Raw genomic sequence first — 14,190 nt, forward strand, 5'->3', positions numbered from 1 at the left:
GTAAGTTCATTTGTAGCTTTTTTTAGTGTGCACATACAAACAATATCATATGATATTTGTTTTTCTGTGTCTGACTTACTTCATTCAATATGACAATTTCTAGGGAACATCATATTTACAGCGTAGTCATTATTCTTACCTTCAGTGGTTTAATCTGATCCAAACCCATATAGGAGTCTGATCTTAGAAACACCGTATATTGATAATTTCCAGGCTTGCCTGGTGCAGGAAACTTCAGTTCTACCTAGAAGATAAATCAGAACTTAAAATCTATATTTTAAAGAATGGAAGAAACAATAGCTCCCTCCTAACATATTTAGACCAGAGAGTATTTAATAGCCAGTGCTTACGCAGATGACAGAAGAGGTCTTAACACATGTTACAAAAGTTCTAATGACAACAAATCCATGTACATATATGACACTTGTGTCATATATGTACTACGTAAAAAGGAAATAAAAACAGGCAGAATTGATAGGGGTAATTTCTATCTCCAGAATTCAAGAAAACATATTTAAAGCAACCAAGTTCTATCTTGATAACCTGAAGAAATGAAGCTGGGTATAAAAGTAAAATAAATGAAATGTCGAACTAAAACAGACTTCACCAAACAGGAATAGTTCTTGCCAAATTTTCTTATTTCTAGAACAAATGTTGAGAGAATACAAAATACATTCATCATATATATATGTGTGTGTGTGTGTCTCTGCCCTCAGTCACAGAGCTCCTCAAATCCCTCTAATTCCAAAGTGACAAGAGCACATAAGGAGCATCTTCTGTTCTAAAATTTGGTCTTTGGATCTGGTTCCTGACACTGAGCTGACAAATCCCTTTTCCTGGATGAAAAGAATGAGTTCTCTTCTAATGAGGCAACTCTTGGTCTCCTAGATAAGGACCAGTCACCAGAAAGCCCAAGCCATTAGTAGAAGCCTGAACTTTTAGTCCCACCCCCTACTCTCCGGAGAGAGGCTGAAAACTGAGTTAATGATCAATTATGCCTATGTGATAAAGCCTCCATAAAAATACCAAAATAAGGGGTTCAAGGAGCTTTCAAACTGGTGAACATGCAAAGGTGCTGGGAGAGCGGATTGCTCAGAAAGAGCATGGAAGCGCGATATCCCTTCCCACATACCTTGCCCCATGTATCTCTTTCATCTGGATAGTCATCTACTTCATCATACTATTTTCATAATAAACTGGTAAATATGTTACCCTGAGTTCTATGAGTCATTCTGGCAAATTACTGAACCCAAGGAAGGGATCATGGGAACCATGATTTACTGCCAGTTGATCAGAAGTACAGGTGACAACCTGAGACTTGAAACTGGCATCTAAAGATGGACAGCGGGGCAACAGCAGTCCTCTGGGACTGAATCTTAATCTGAGCTGTCTGGGGAAATAGTGTCAGTACTGAGTTAACCACAGGACACTCAGCTGGTGAAACAGAGAAAAAGAAAGAGGTCAAAACCCATGGATGAATGGTCCATGGGGGCATGATAATATGCCTGCAACATTTTTATATATCTCACAAACTGAGAGGCAATGAACATACTATACTTGAACATTCTTTCTCCCTATGGAGAAATAAACATTTAACAACATCTATCAAAATTAAAATGTACAGAGCCTCTAATTCATTAATTCTACCTCTATGAATTTATCCTATAGATGTATCTGAATGATATGAGGTTATTCATTGCAGCAAAACACAAGAAACACCTTGTAAGTCCACTAAAGAGCTGAGCACTGAATAAACTTCCACACAAAAGAATATCATGCAGCTGTAAAAACAAACAATGAAGCTTTTTTCTGTATTAATATGGTACAAATTCCAAGTTTTATCACTGAGAAAAAGGTAAGGTGCAGAACATGATTTATGCTACTTTTTGTGCAAAACTGGGGAGAATATACCTATGTATATGCTTGTACTTTACTACAATATCACATGAAGAATACATAAAAATTTGGTAATATTGATGGTTTCCAGGAAGTGGAATGGGTGACTGAGAGACAGGAATACAAGATGTTTCAGTGTGTGCACTTTTGTATATCTTCTGAAACACTACCTAGGCAAATGTATTATCCATTCAAAAATGGGTAAAATTTAAATTTTAAAAAATGTTAAAATTACTCTGTGAAAGAGATATCCATAAGTTGGCACTATCGCTAAGTGTCAAACAACAATAAACTACTTTAAACATTTACTACTTGGTTAGAAAGGTAGGAAAAATCTTTTGGGATTTAAAAATCATCATTACAGAACTCTCTTGAAATTCAAAAGCTTTGCTCTTGTCCACCAAGTCCAGGTAGACAGAAACTTCTTTCTCAAATAGTAATGTAAAAAAATCAAAAAGAAAAACAAGGAAATCCAACGGGAAAGTATGTTCATCACAATGCTATTTAAGTGATGTCACTGACAGTGGACAATGCAATAAAGTAAAAAATTCCACTTTAAAAAATCAATCACTAGTACTTACATTTGTTTTTAACACAAAAGCACTAATTCAATGAGGATACAAACCATAATTTCTGAGCACTAATCCAACAAGGATAAAACTCATAAGAATTTGTAGAACATAACTAAATTCTGGAGATATGGTAAGGCAAGTATTCTTAAGACAGTAACAGTGAAAACTCCCCAAAATAAGTTGAGAACAAGGTTTTAAAAGACCACCAAGTTGTCTACTTTTAACAATTTAATACTCTATAAATTTCCAATGAGCTCCCTCCAAAAGTTGTCAGAGAACAGTTATAAAATGTGTTTTAAATAAAATGCAATAAGCCGTATATGATAAATGGATTTCTATACTGTTTTTTATATCTAAATAATGTTGTTGTATACTTACCTCTTCTGTATCTTTTAGTGTACACACATGATATGGCATAGATATTAATGTCTGTTCCTTCCTATCCGCAATATAAAGCCACCACCATTCTTGCTTTTCCTGCAAAGACAAAAAGAGAAGAGTATAAATAGCCAGAAAGAATTAGAGAAATACAGTTTTGCCTTATCTCATTTTAGGGGTACCTTGGTACCTTAGGGGGACTGATTCCAAACAAGTTCCCCTTTCACCCCCACAATGCGGATACCAAAATCCATGAATGCTCTAATCTCTTACATAAATTGGCGTAGTATTTGCATATAACCTATGCACATACTCCTGTACACCTTATTTAGCCTCTAGATTAGATTACTTATAATATCTAATACAATGTAATTGCTATGCCAATACCCAGCAAATTCAAGTTTGCCTTTTTGGACTGTCTGGAATCTACCCCCCAACATTTTCAATCCACAGTTGATCAAATCCATGGATGCAAAACCCACAGATGCAGAGGGCCAACTGTACTGCCCTTTAGCCACTGCTCTACCCCCAGCACATATACCATGGTTGGTACCAAACAGACGTCAATAAACATTTACTGAATGTATAAACTGTTCTTAGAACCATTCTCCAACAAAAGAATTTTGTATGTAATTTTGGGGTTTCAAATGGCCCCTTAAACCCTACTGATGAACCCCTGCATTTTAAAAACCCCTAATTAACCTTAAATGATAAAAGATATGCTAAAAAATAAAACAGTATAAGCTATCATGAATTCATCTAGCAAATAATTTTAGTAATCTTAGCTAGTAATAAGCAAAAGACAGGAAGTAGGAGTGGAACGGACTTGGGTAATAATATCAGAAATCAATACATTAAAACACGTTACTTATAAGAGAGCATCTCAGATTCTAAGAATCTCTTTGTACCATTTACAGTACATGATTTCAATAAGTTCAGCATTTTCAGTTATACTACATAAAAGATTAGGAACAGAAAAAGGGCTGGGTAAAGAAATTGCCACCAGAATGCACAATGATAGCAGGAAACACTGACAGGAGACAAAAATTTATTAAAAAAAAAAAAAAATTAGAATACCAGTCTGGGAGCACCAAACTTCAGTGTGGTCAGCAATCACCACTGAATTACAGCACAGATCAGCAATTTTTTATTCATCCACTTTGCATCCACTGTTTAAGAATGGGATAGGGAAGACACCTTTCTAAAATGGCTTAAAAAAAGTTTTGGAGCTAAAAATAAAATAAATTGTAGGATACTCCAATTAACCAAAGCAAAACTATAGTCTCAATTATACAAGAGAAGTTTAAAAAAATAACTTTTTACTGGAAATAGTTTCATAGGAAAAATGTCTGCATCTTTAAGCCAAAATCACTTGTGCTTTCTATTTTATTTCAATCTTAAGACATTAAAATATGGTTTATTATCTTCCTAATAATGGTACACTAAGTTCAACTAAAAGCTTTTGTTTAAATGCCTTAAACTACAAGGCAATGCAACATTAATAAGAGGGATAACAAATCGTAAGTGGATGACTAACTCAACTTCTGCTTAATCCAAGGGTTAGGACTACTACAACAAAAGGTATAGGTGTATACATATGTCTTTCTACATGTGTTTTGCACACATGAAATGGGCAGAAACAACAGACTCAAAGTGGAGTACTGTTGTACTCACAGGAGATCAATTCCAGGACCACTCCACCTCCAGAATACCGAAATTCATGAATGTGCAAGCCTGTTACATAAAATGTCGTGGTACAGTTGGCCCACCACATTTGCAGGTGCAGAACTCACAGATTTAGAGGCCAAAGAGTCTGCTGTAACTACTCAACTCTGCTGTAACTACTCAACTCTGCCATTGTATTACAGAAAGAATGAGTGTGGCTCTGTTCCAATAAAACTTCATTTACAATAATACTTCATTTATAAAACAAGCTGGGAGGCAGATTCGCCTGCAGGCAGTAGTCTGCCAATGTCTATTTCAAAGTCATCCAGACCCATTTATTTCACTTCTTGAAACCTCACCTTTTTTCTCTGTTAAGTGATGAATGCCTACCTCAAGTTGTGTTGTGAAGACAAACTGAGATAATACAAAAAAATATCTGTTAAAATGCCTAGGACACAGAGTCCAATAAAATTACAGTTATATCAATATAGCCACTCTGGAAAACAGTATGGAAGATCCTCAAAAAATTAAAACTACAACTACCATACAATTCAGCAATTTTACTTCGAGCAATATGCCCCAAGAAAAAAAAAAACACAGACACTAATTTGAAAAGATATGTGAACATCAATTCATTGCATCATTATTTACAACATTCAAAATATGGAAGCAACTGAAGTGTTCATTGATGGATGAATAGACAAAGAAGGTACATATAAACAATGGAATATTACTCAAGCCGTAAGAAATCAAAATCTTGACATCAGAAACAACATGGGTGGACCTAGAGGATATCATGCTAAGTGAAGTCAGAGAAAGAAAATACCATGATCTCGCTTATTTGTAGAATCTAAAAAACAAACAAAATGAGATGAAAACAGGCTCATAGATACAGAGAACAAATATGGGAGAGGGGTGGAGGTGGCGGGAGAAATGATGGAGATTTGGAAGTACAAACCTCCAGCTGTAAGGTATTAATAAAGAAGGCATGGGATGTAATGTACAACACAGGAAGATGATCAGTAGCGTTACAGCGACTCTGGACGGGACAGACAGTGACAGGCTTACTGTGGCGACCATCCATCCCACAACGTGTGCCAACGTCAAACCACTAGGTGTTACACCTAAGACTAATGCAATGTACGTCAACTATATCTCAATAACAATTTTAAAAGCTGTGATTATTCATGAAATGAGGTAAACATTTCTCTATTTAAGCAGTCTGACATTTCATTTTCAGAAATATCATTACTAGAACATACATGTTCAAGAATGTGCATTTATTCTTTATCTCTACTTAGAGAATGCCTCCCACTGCCCCAAATCTATCTGATTAAAATGAGATTCATTCAAGAAAAATAAACATTAAGAAGCTAGTGATTACTACCTATGGAATTGCACCCAGATTCTCTTGATGCACATGGTTAAAGTAGAAAAGAGTCTCTATCATGAGTTATTTGCACTTTAAACCAAACTGGTTTTCTATTGCATGGGATTCCCAACCATTCTTGTTAAATATATGCGTTTCAATAACATTTAAGTCAATTATTAACATAAAACTTTAAGTAATATACATGAGAAGGTAGACAGGTAGAAGTTAGGAAAATCCCAAATAAAGTCCATCTGATAAACGGCACTCTGAGATGTTTACTATGCAGATAAACAAAGAGGCATTTTCACTACTAAAATGTACTAAGGGAGTAAATGAATGCTTTGCCTATTAACTAAGCATGGTCTAAAATGAAGCTGTCTATTATAAGGGTACAAACTATGCAGCTTACAGCGTCCCATGGTACTTTTAAAACCAATCAATGAATGCAATTTATTCGCTTGATTTCAGGAGCCTTGGTGTTGGCAGACTACACTGCAGTGGGCGAAATGCCCCTGACAGATGGGCTATAGCTCAGGACACGCCAGAAGATCAGCATGCACAGTAAGATGGAATCCTGGGCTGACTGCTCTCCAAGTCAAAAAACAAAAGTCTGTGCATAGCCACTCATTTATTAGGAGAGCCAAATTACTTAGGAACTTGCCTTCAGCAGTCCCCAATAACTATAGATTGACAATCTAGAGCAGAAAGCATATTTATACATGAAATCACCCGCCAAACACAAGTGGTGAGCAGAAGGCTCTATGGCAAAGCTGCGAAGCAGTCTGTGGAACAGCTTCCCTGAACTAACAGGCAATAGTCCTTGACCTCCAGCCACAGAGAATTATCTGCAAAAGCAATATGTCAAGATTTCAAATTGATCTCAAATTCATCTGAAAGACAAAGCCTATCAAAGGGATGGAAAGCTGAACAGGCCACAGCCACAAAGTAAACAAGCACAGGGGACCAAGAAGGTCGCAGTGATCAGTCTGGAGCTTGGGGATCAGCTCTTACTAAACTCAGAGGGTCCCTCAGGCCTGGGCTTCTTCCCACAGATCAGGGCAATTATCAGAACAAGTCTAGCGTCTCCAGCGTCTCCCTCAGAACAAAATCCATGAGCAGAATTTAAGAACATTTTCATCCTATTCAAGACATGGTAGAAGTATGAGACAAGTATGAGACTCACAAAAGCCACACAAAGTCACAGGCAAAATATGCATTTGTCTCATTAAGACTGCCTGAACTGCAAGTGAGAAATCATCAGTAAGTATAACCCTCAGTAATCCAGGCACAGAAAAGACAGAAGCCCAGGACAACAAGGTGCTTAAAAAGTTGACAATCCTCCTTTTAAACAACTCATTTACTCAAAGTAATGCATACTGAAATATATGCTTCAAAAATGTGACGTATCGAGAATACACCACATTTAGCACATCTGAATCAGTACACGCTACAGAGAGGATAAGAGTCAATTCACGCTACAGAAAGCATAAACAGCAACTAAGAAATATCTGACTAGAAGAAGGAAAACACTAGGCTGTGGATGAATAACTCACCTCAGGAAAGTAAAGACTATAGACAGGATGTGTTATCTTTGATTTGGTTTCCAGTAGTGCTCTCTCCTTTCGCTGAATACTTTGTTGTAATTCTTGCCACTCCTAGTAAAGTGAAAATTAGAAATAATGGAAATGAAGCATGTTTTCGATCATTTTGAAGGGTGTCCATCTTCTTCCAGATGGCATTCCTGACAATGCTAAATACTACAGTCCCACAAATCTGATCACTTCCCTGCTCAAAACTTACAATGCTTCTTTTCATAAATCTAACGTGTATAGCATGAGCTACACTACCAATCATGACCTGACCTGAGCCTCTCTCTCCAGTATCCTGTCACTGCTTTCCTCTCTTCACTTTTTATTCTAATCATTTCAAACTGCTAGACTTCCCTTACCTCACCGGCTACTTCACTCTTAAGCCTTGTTTGTATTTTTGCTTTCTTTTTTCTCTACCTGGCAAATTCCTACTCATTATCTTCTCAGGAGCACCTGAAGCCTAAAGTAGGAGTTCCTGGGTCCCACAGACCATCCTCCCAGAGCTGAGCTGATCACGCCTTTCTTTGTGCCATCACGACCCCTTGCACAATGCGCACAGTCTCTTTTGTACTATAACGTTTATTCACTAGTCTGCCTTCCCCTTCAGGCTACCATCATTCAAAAGCAGAAACGTTCCCATTTGGCTTTGTATTCCTATTAATATTTGTTATTCGTATAATTATTTGTTAACTGAATGAATGTATTATTGGTCATCTGAAGAAATCAGTTTATCAAAACTCTAAAGTCACCTCTACTAACCCTAATATAATCAGAAAGAAATATGTCAACTCTCTGTCAAAGCAAGGATGCTGTGTTTAGTCGCTCAGTTGTGTTCAACTTTTCTGCGACCCCATGGACTGCAGCCTGCCAGGCTCCTCTGTCCATGGGATTCTCCAAGCAGGAATACTGGAGTGGATTGCCATGCCGTTCTGCAGGGGATCTTCCTAATCCAGGGATCTACTGTGTCTCCTGCACTGCAGACGATTCCTACTCACTGAGCCATAATCAGAAAGAAATATGTCAACTCCTTCTAAAAGAGAGGGAGGGGTAATAATTTCTCTGATAGGTTTTAATTTCATGGCAACCAACTTAATTCTCAAAGTACAAAAACACTCAAGGGCCAGCAACTGCTAAAAACAGACATCCTTATTTTTCTCCCATCCCAAAGGCAAGTACTTTATCTCCTTATACTTTTATCCTTTGCCCTTTCCCTTTTTTTTTTTTCCCCAGCCTCTGCTTTTGCTTCAGAGGCTATTCAGGCAATCTCTCTTAAATTCCTAAACCACAGGAGTTACTTTTAGACCAATAGCCCAGTCAAGAACAACACAAACATTAAAAAAAAAAAAAATTGGCTGATCAAGTTATAGTTCATCTGCAGTGAGCATCTATGGGCCATTATTTGTTCACCAAATATTCTTTTCTGTAGCCTTCTCATAAGTCATGTGCAACTTCACGCCATGCCATGAGATTTTTTTCTATTCCCTATACCCTCATCATCTTAATCCCTCAGTGACTTCCTCTTTTCCTAAATGTCTTATACACCTCTTAAAACAAGGTGGCATTCTGTAACTATTAGCCTTTCCGTTAACCAAACTCTTGACATTAGAGCCCACAGTAATGTTTCTTTACCCTAAACACTGCCTGCAACTTTTGAGAACCTCTTCCAAGTAACTGCTCCCTATTTCATAACCCACCTTTCCTTCCTCGTATTTCCAGAGTCATCTCCAACACAAAAAATTGCCTTAGGAGAACAAGCTGAGTTCACCTCAGACCCAGGTCTTACTCTATCTAACAATGTAAGATTTAAGAAAATTAGGATTTCCAGTCCTTGTCAGAAGTAAGTTTTCTTCATAATTACAACCACCATCTCTCAAAAACATTGTCTGAAAGTAATGCAACAGTATAAAATATACTAGTATTGTTTAAAACAAGCAAAGAGATGTAAGTAAGCAAAAGAAAAACAACAACAAAAACCAAAACTATCATCAGAGGTATAATTCCAGTTATTTAAACCTATGTCTTACTGCTTCATCATCCTTGTTTTGTTTTTCATCTTGCTCCCTATCAGAGTCTCTGTCACTACCATCTTCTTTTTCACTCTGAGAGTCTCTATTGGTTTCTTCTTCCTCAGAGTCACTGCCTTTGTCAGAAACTTCTTCTTCATCTTCCTTTACTGCAGCTTCCTAAAAAGAAAAAGCAACCACAAAAGTTCTGAATGTCTCAGTGAATACATCCTGAGTCCCTGAAACTAATCTACGGTCATTATAATTAAACTGGCTTAAGACTACAGTTTCACTATTGATATAGAATTATTAAAAATTGTTATGAACATTCTTATATATAAATACATGGGAGTCAAGCTGAAGAGGTTTAACGTTTGACTTATCTGCTTATTTGTCAGTTATTTTATTCATTCTTCATAGCTGATAAAAAGAAAAAAATATTTTATTTCTATTTGCAAAATATACAACAATGGCTAAACTGGTTCATTTTTCAAAAACATCAATTATGTAATATTTTATACAGTATAATGAGAAGTTTATAGAAAAGTACTGCTTTAGGAGTTTAATATTATCTTCAATAACTAATAGTATAATGCAAAAAGGAAAGTCAATGTCCCAAACAAAATACTTAGCCCATTTCAAGAAGCAAGAAAAATAGCAAATTAAATGCAAAGAAATCAGAAGTAAATACAGATCAGAAATCAATTAAAGAGAAAGCAGATATAAAAAAGGGAAACCCAAATAAGACTAAATGTTGGTTCTTTAAAAAGATTAATAAAATTCATAAATTAGGCAAGACTGATAAAGGAAAAGACACAATAAAATTACCAACATTAGGAATAAAAGATACATAACTACAAATCCAAAAGACATCAAAAATAAGGATATTATTAATAACTCTTTAAATAAATTTGACAAGTCAGAGGAAATAGACAAAGTCCTTGAAAAACACAATTTACTAAAACTGATATGAGAAAAAAAGTAGACTATGTTAAAGAAATGGACTCTATAACTAAATTCTTTTTCAAACTCCAAGCCCAGATGGCTTCTCTATGTAATTCTTCCAAATAAGAAACAAATCCAATCTTACACACCCTTCCAGGAAAAAGAGAAAGTAATCTCTAACTAATGAGGCCAGCATAAATGTAATCCAAAACCTGGCGAGAATATTTCAAGAATGACAAACTGATATTCTCTCCTAAAAATAGTTTCAGGAATCCTAAACAAAGTATCATCAAACCCAGATAAATAGTTTAAAAATACTATGTTATAACAAAATGAGATTTGTTTACAGAATACAATGATAATTTAATTTTTTAATTCATCAGTATAATTAACCACATAAACAGAAAGGAGAAAAATCATACAATCATCTCAATATATGGAGAGAAAGTATTTAATAAAATTCAGTACATGCTCATAATAAAAAACCAAACTGAGGGAAAACCTCCTTAACCTGATAAATATTATAGATAAAGTATATCTACAAAAACTCTCTATAGCTAACATCATACTCAATGGTGAAATAATGTATGCTTTTTCCATAAGACCAACAAGACAAGGTGACTGCCATCTTCACTTCAAATCAACTACTGCAAGTTCTGGCTGGCACCAGTAAGGCAAAAAGGATGAAATAGCATAAAGATTAAAGAAAAGCTGTTTTCATACCCAGATGGCATGACTGTGTATGTAAAATATCTTTTTTTAATATCTGCAAATTGTTACAATTATTGTCAATTCATCAGGAATCCTTGATACAGGGTAAATATTTAGAAGGCAACTGTATTTCTATACACCAGCAATAAACACTGAAGAATGAGCTTTTTTTAGTGTTGTTTGCAATAGCACTAGAAAGCACCAAATACACAGGAGTAAATCTGATGAGAGGTGTGTCATTCTCTGCCAAGAGAAATCATAAAACACTGCCGAGAAAAATTAAGGGAGATAATAAACATAAAGCATAATTATGAATAAAAACAGTCAGTATTGTTAACCTGTGAATTCTCCCCATATTGCACCAAAGATTAAACACAATACCAATCTAAGTGCCAGAAGCATTTTTGGGGGTGGAAATTGTCAAAATTATTCTAAAATTTTAGCTGAAAATGCAAGGGACATAAAATAGTCAAGACAATTTTGAAGAAGTAAAATAAGAGTTTGAGGACTAAAAAAGAAAAAAAAAAAAGAGTTTGAGGATTTACATTATTCCATTTTAAAACTTCAAGCCACAATAATTAAGACAGTGTGGCACTGGCACAAGAGACAAATAATCAATGGAAGGAGAGCCCATAAAGAGATTTCCACATATACAGTTAAGGTAACTCATTTTACAACAAATTACGACCGCAATTCAGACAGCTTTCCAATAAATGGTGCTAAAATAAATGGCCCATAATCCCAATCTCACACTATTCACAAAAATGAAAGATGCATCACAGAGCTAAATATAACAAGTAAAATACTGTAGTAATACTTATAGAAGGAAACCAAGTATCTACCTTTCCTTGTGCCCTTGGGATAGGCAGAGATGTCTTAAACAGGACACAAAAGCACTTAACCATAAAGATTTCTGAAACAGACTTTATTACTAATAAGAATCATCTAAAACTCCATTAAGAGAGTTAAAAGAAACACTTATCCACAATGTATAAAAGATTCCTACAAAGCTGTCAGAAGACAAATAATACAAAAATAAATGATGATATCCAAATGGCCAGTAGGCATGTGAAAAGGTGTTCAATACCATTAGTCATAAGGTAACAAAAATGACCACACACAGAAATACCAACTACAGATCCATTACAGTGGCTAAAACTAAACAGACTGGTAAAACCAAGTACTGGTGAGAACGTACAATATTGGACTCATATTTTGCTGGTAGGAGCATAATATGGTACGACTTTAGAAAATGGGCTCTTTCAGGAAGTTAGACATACACCTATTTTATGACCCAGAAATTTTACTAATAGGCACATATCAAAGAAAAATAGATGTCCACAAAATGACATGTATCAAATAGGCAAAAACTAGAAAAACCTGTATGTCTACCAATCACAGGACAGACAAACTGTAGTATATTCATAAAATGAAATCTCTCTCACACACACGCACAGGCACACACACTTGCTGCTACACATAATACTGAAGAATGTCAAAGACAATGTTGAATGAAAGCAGCCAAATGACTCTACTTACATGCATTTTAAGAACAGGCAAAACTAATTCATGGTAATGACAGCATAGTGGGGAAGGGAGTGGGGGTGGATGGAGGGGCCAATGACTGAGAAGGGGACCAGGGAGCCTTCTAGGGTGCTGGTGGGTTTTATATCTTGACTTGGGATCATGGGTACATACATTTATAAAACTTCAGGAGCTGTACATATAAGATTTGAACATTTTAGTGTATTTCAGACCTCAACAAAGATGATAATAATGATAAGTCTTTACACAGATAATAAACTTACACTCCCAGCGACTCCATTAGCCTGTTTTTGTTTCTGCTGCTTTGGTTGAGATAAGGGCACAGGTGTAGGCTTTTTTTTCAAAGGTTTCTTTTTTTTTGATTTAGCAGTTTTCTTGGGTCCTTTACTCTTCTGTTGCCATCCTCCTTTTGTCTTGTTCTTGTTAATATCACCCTGCTATAAATCACAACACACATACACACTCAGATGCTGCAGCAATAGCTTCATTTGGGAGTCAGAGTAAATTTTAGATGGAAATGGCTAAACTAATAAAATGTTTTAGTAAAGTGAATTATTGTCCCACAGCAAGATAAATCAATCAGAGAGCTAAACAAAACAGTTCTTCTACCAGAAAAGATAGATAGGTAAACTCAAGCTTTTACCCCATCTTCTGCTGGCTGTTCCTCTGCAGCACAGATGGACTGCTCCTTTTCAAATACTTCCTAGAGCAGAGGGAGCAAGAAAAATAGAAACTTTGTCCAACTTATATTTAACTTTCCTATAAAACAATCTTTCAATAGACATTATCAGTGTGTTTCTGTATTTTTGGCTGTGCAGGCTCTCCTCAGGCTGTGGAGAACAGACGTTACTCTCGAGTTGCAGAGTGCAGGCTTCTGACTGCAGTGGCTTCTCTTGTTGCAGAGCACAGGCTTTAGGCCGTACCGGCTTCCGCAGTTGCACCACGTGGGCTCAGCAGTTGCGGCTACTGGGCTCTCGAGCATAGGCTCAATAGTTGTGGCACACGGAATTAGGTGCTTCACAGAATGTAGGATCTTCCCGGATCTGGCATTGAACCCCTGTCTCCTGCATTGGCAGGTGGGTTCTTTACCACTGAGCCATCAGGGAAGCCTTATCAGTAAGTTTATTAACTGCTGACAATTACAGGAGGTGGGGACAAACAAATGGCTAGACAGGAGGCTTTTAGCAATTGCTAAATGATGCATGTATGCAAATTTGGCCATCACTAAAAGGACACCTTAGAAGTTATCTTCTGAAATATCTCACATCTGTCTTGAATATATTTTGAAAAGTACATTCTATCTAAATTTATAAATGCAATGCCTTAAAATATGTAAAATTATTATAAAGTCAGTCATTTCATAATTTAAATTTTTACTTTTATTCTAATAGTAATCAGACATCACTATTTTTTTTTTATTAGTTGGAGGCTAATTACTTCACAACATTTCAGTGGGTTTTGTCATACATTGACATGAATCAGCCATGGAGTTACATGTGTTCCCCATCCGATCC

General features: G+C 36.0%; 1 protein-coding gene across 2 annotated transcripts in view; it reads right to left on the minus strand.

The window, feature by feature from the left end:
* The window catches only part of SEC63 (SEC63 homolog, protein translocation regulator), an 85,831-nt gene that overhangs the window by 5,307 nt on the left and 66,334 nt on the right, over positions 1-14,190 (minus strand). For both annotated transcript variants that reach the window (XM_043439023.1, XM_043439022.1), the window contains 6 exons: positions 13,320-13,379; positions 12,940-13,113; positions 9,497-9,655; positions 7,437-7,538; positions 2,847-2,945; positions 140-244 (listed from right to left, as the gene is read on the minus strand). In XM_043439023.1, the coding sequence (XP_043294958.1) occupies positions 140-244; positions 2,847-2,945; positions 7,437-7,538; positions 9,497-9,655; positions 12,940-13,113; positions 13,320-13,379 (699 nt within the window). The remainder of the gene's footprint in view (positions 1-139; positions 245-2,846; positions 2,946-7,436; positions 7,539-9,496; positions 9,656-12,939; positions 13,114-13,319; positions 13,380-14,190) is intronic.

The sequence above is a fragment of the Cervus canadensis genome, chromosome 20, assembly GCF_019320065.1.
Source record: "Cervus canadensis isolate Bull #8, Minnesota chromosome 20, ASM1932006v1, whole genome shotgun sequence".
In the NCBI taxonomy this organism is placed as follows: Eukaryota; Metazoa; Chordata; class Mammalia; order Artiodactyla; family Cervidae; genus Cervus; species Cervus canadensis.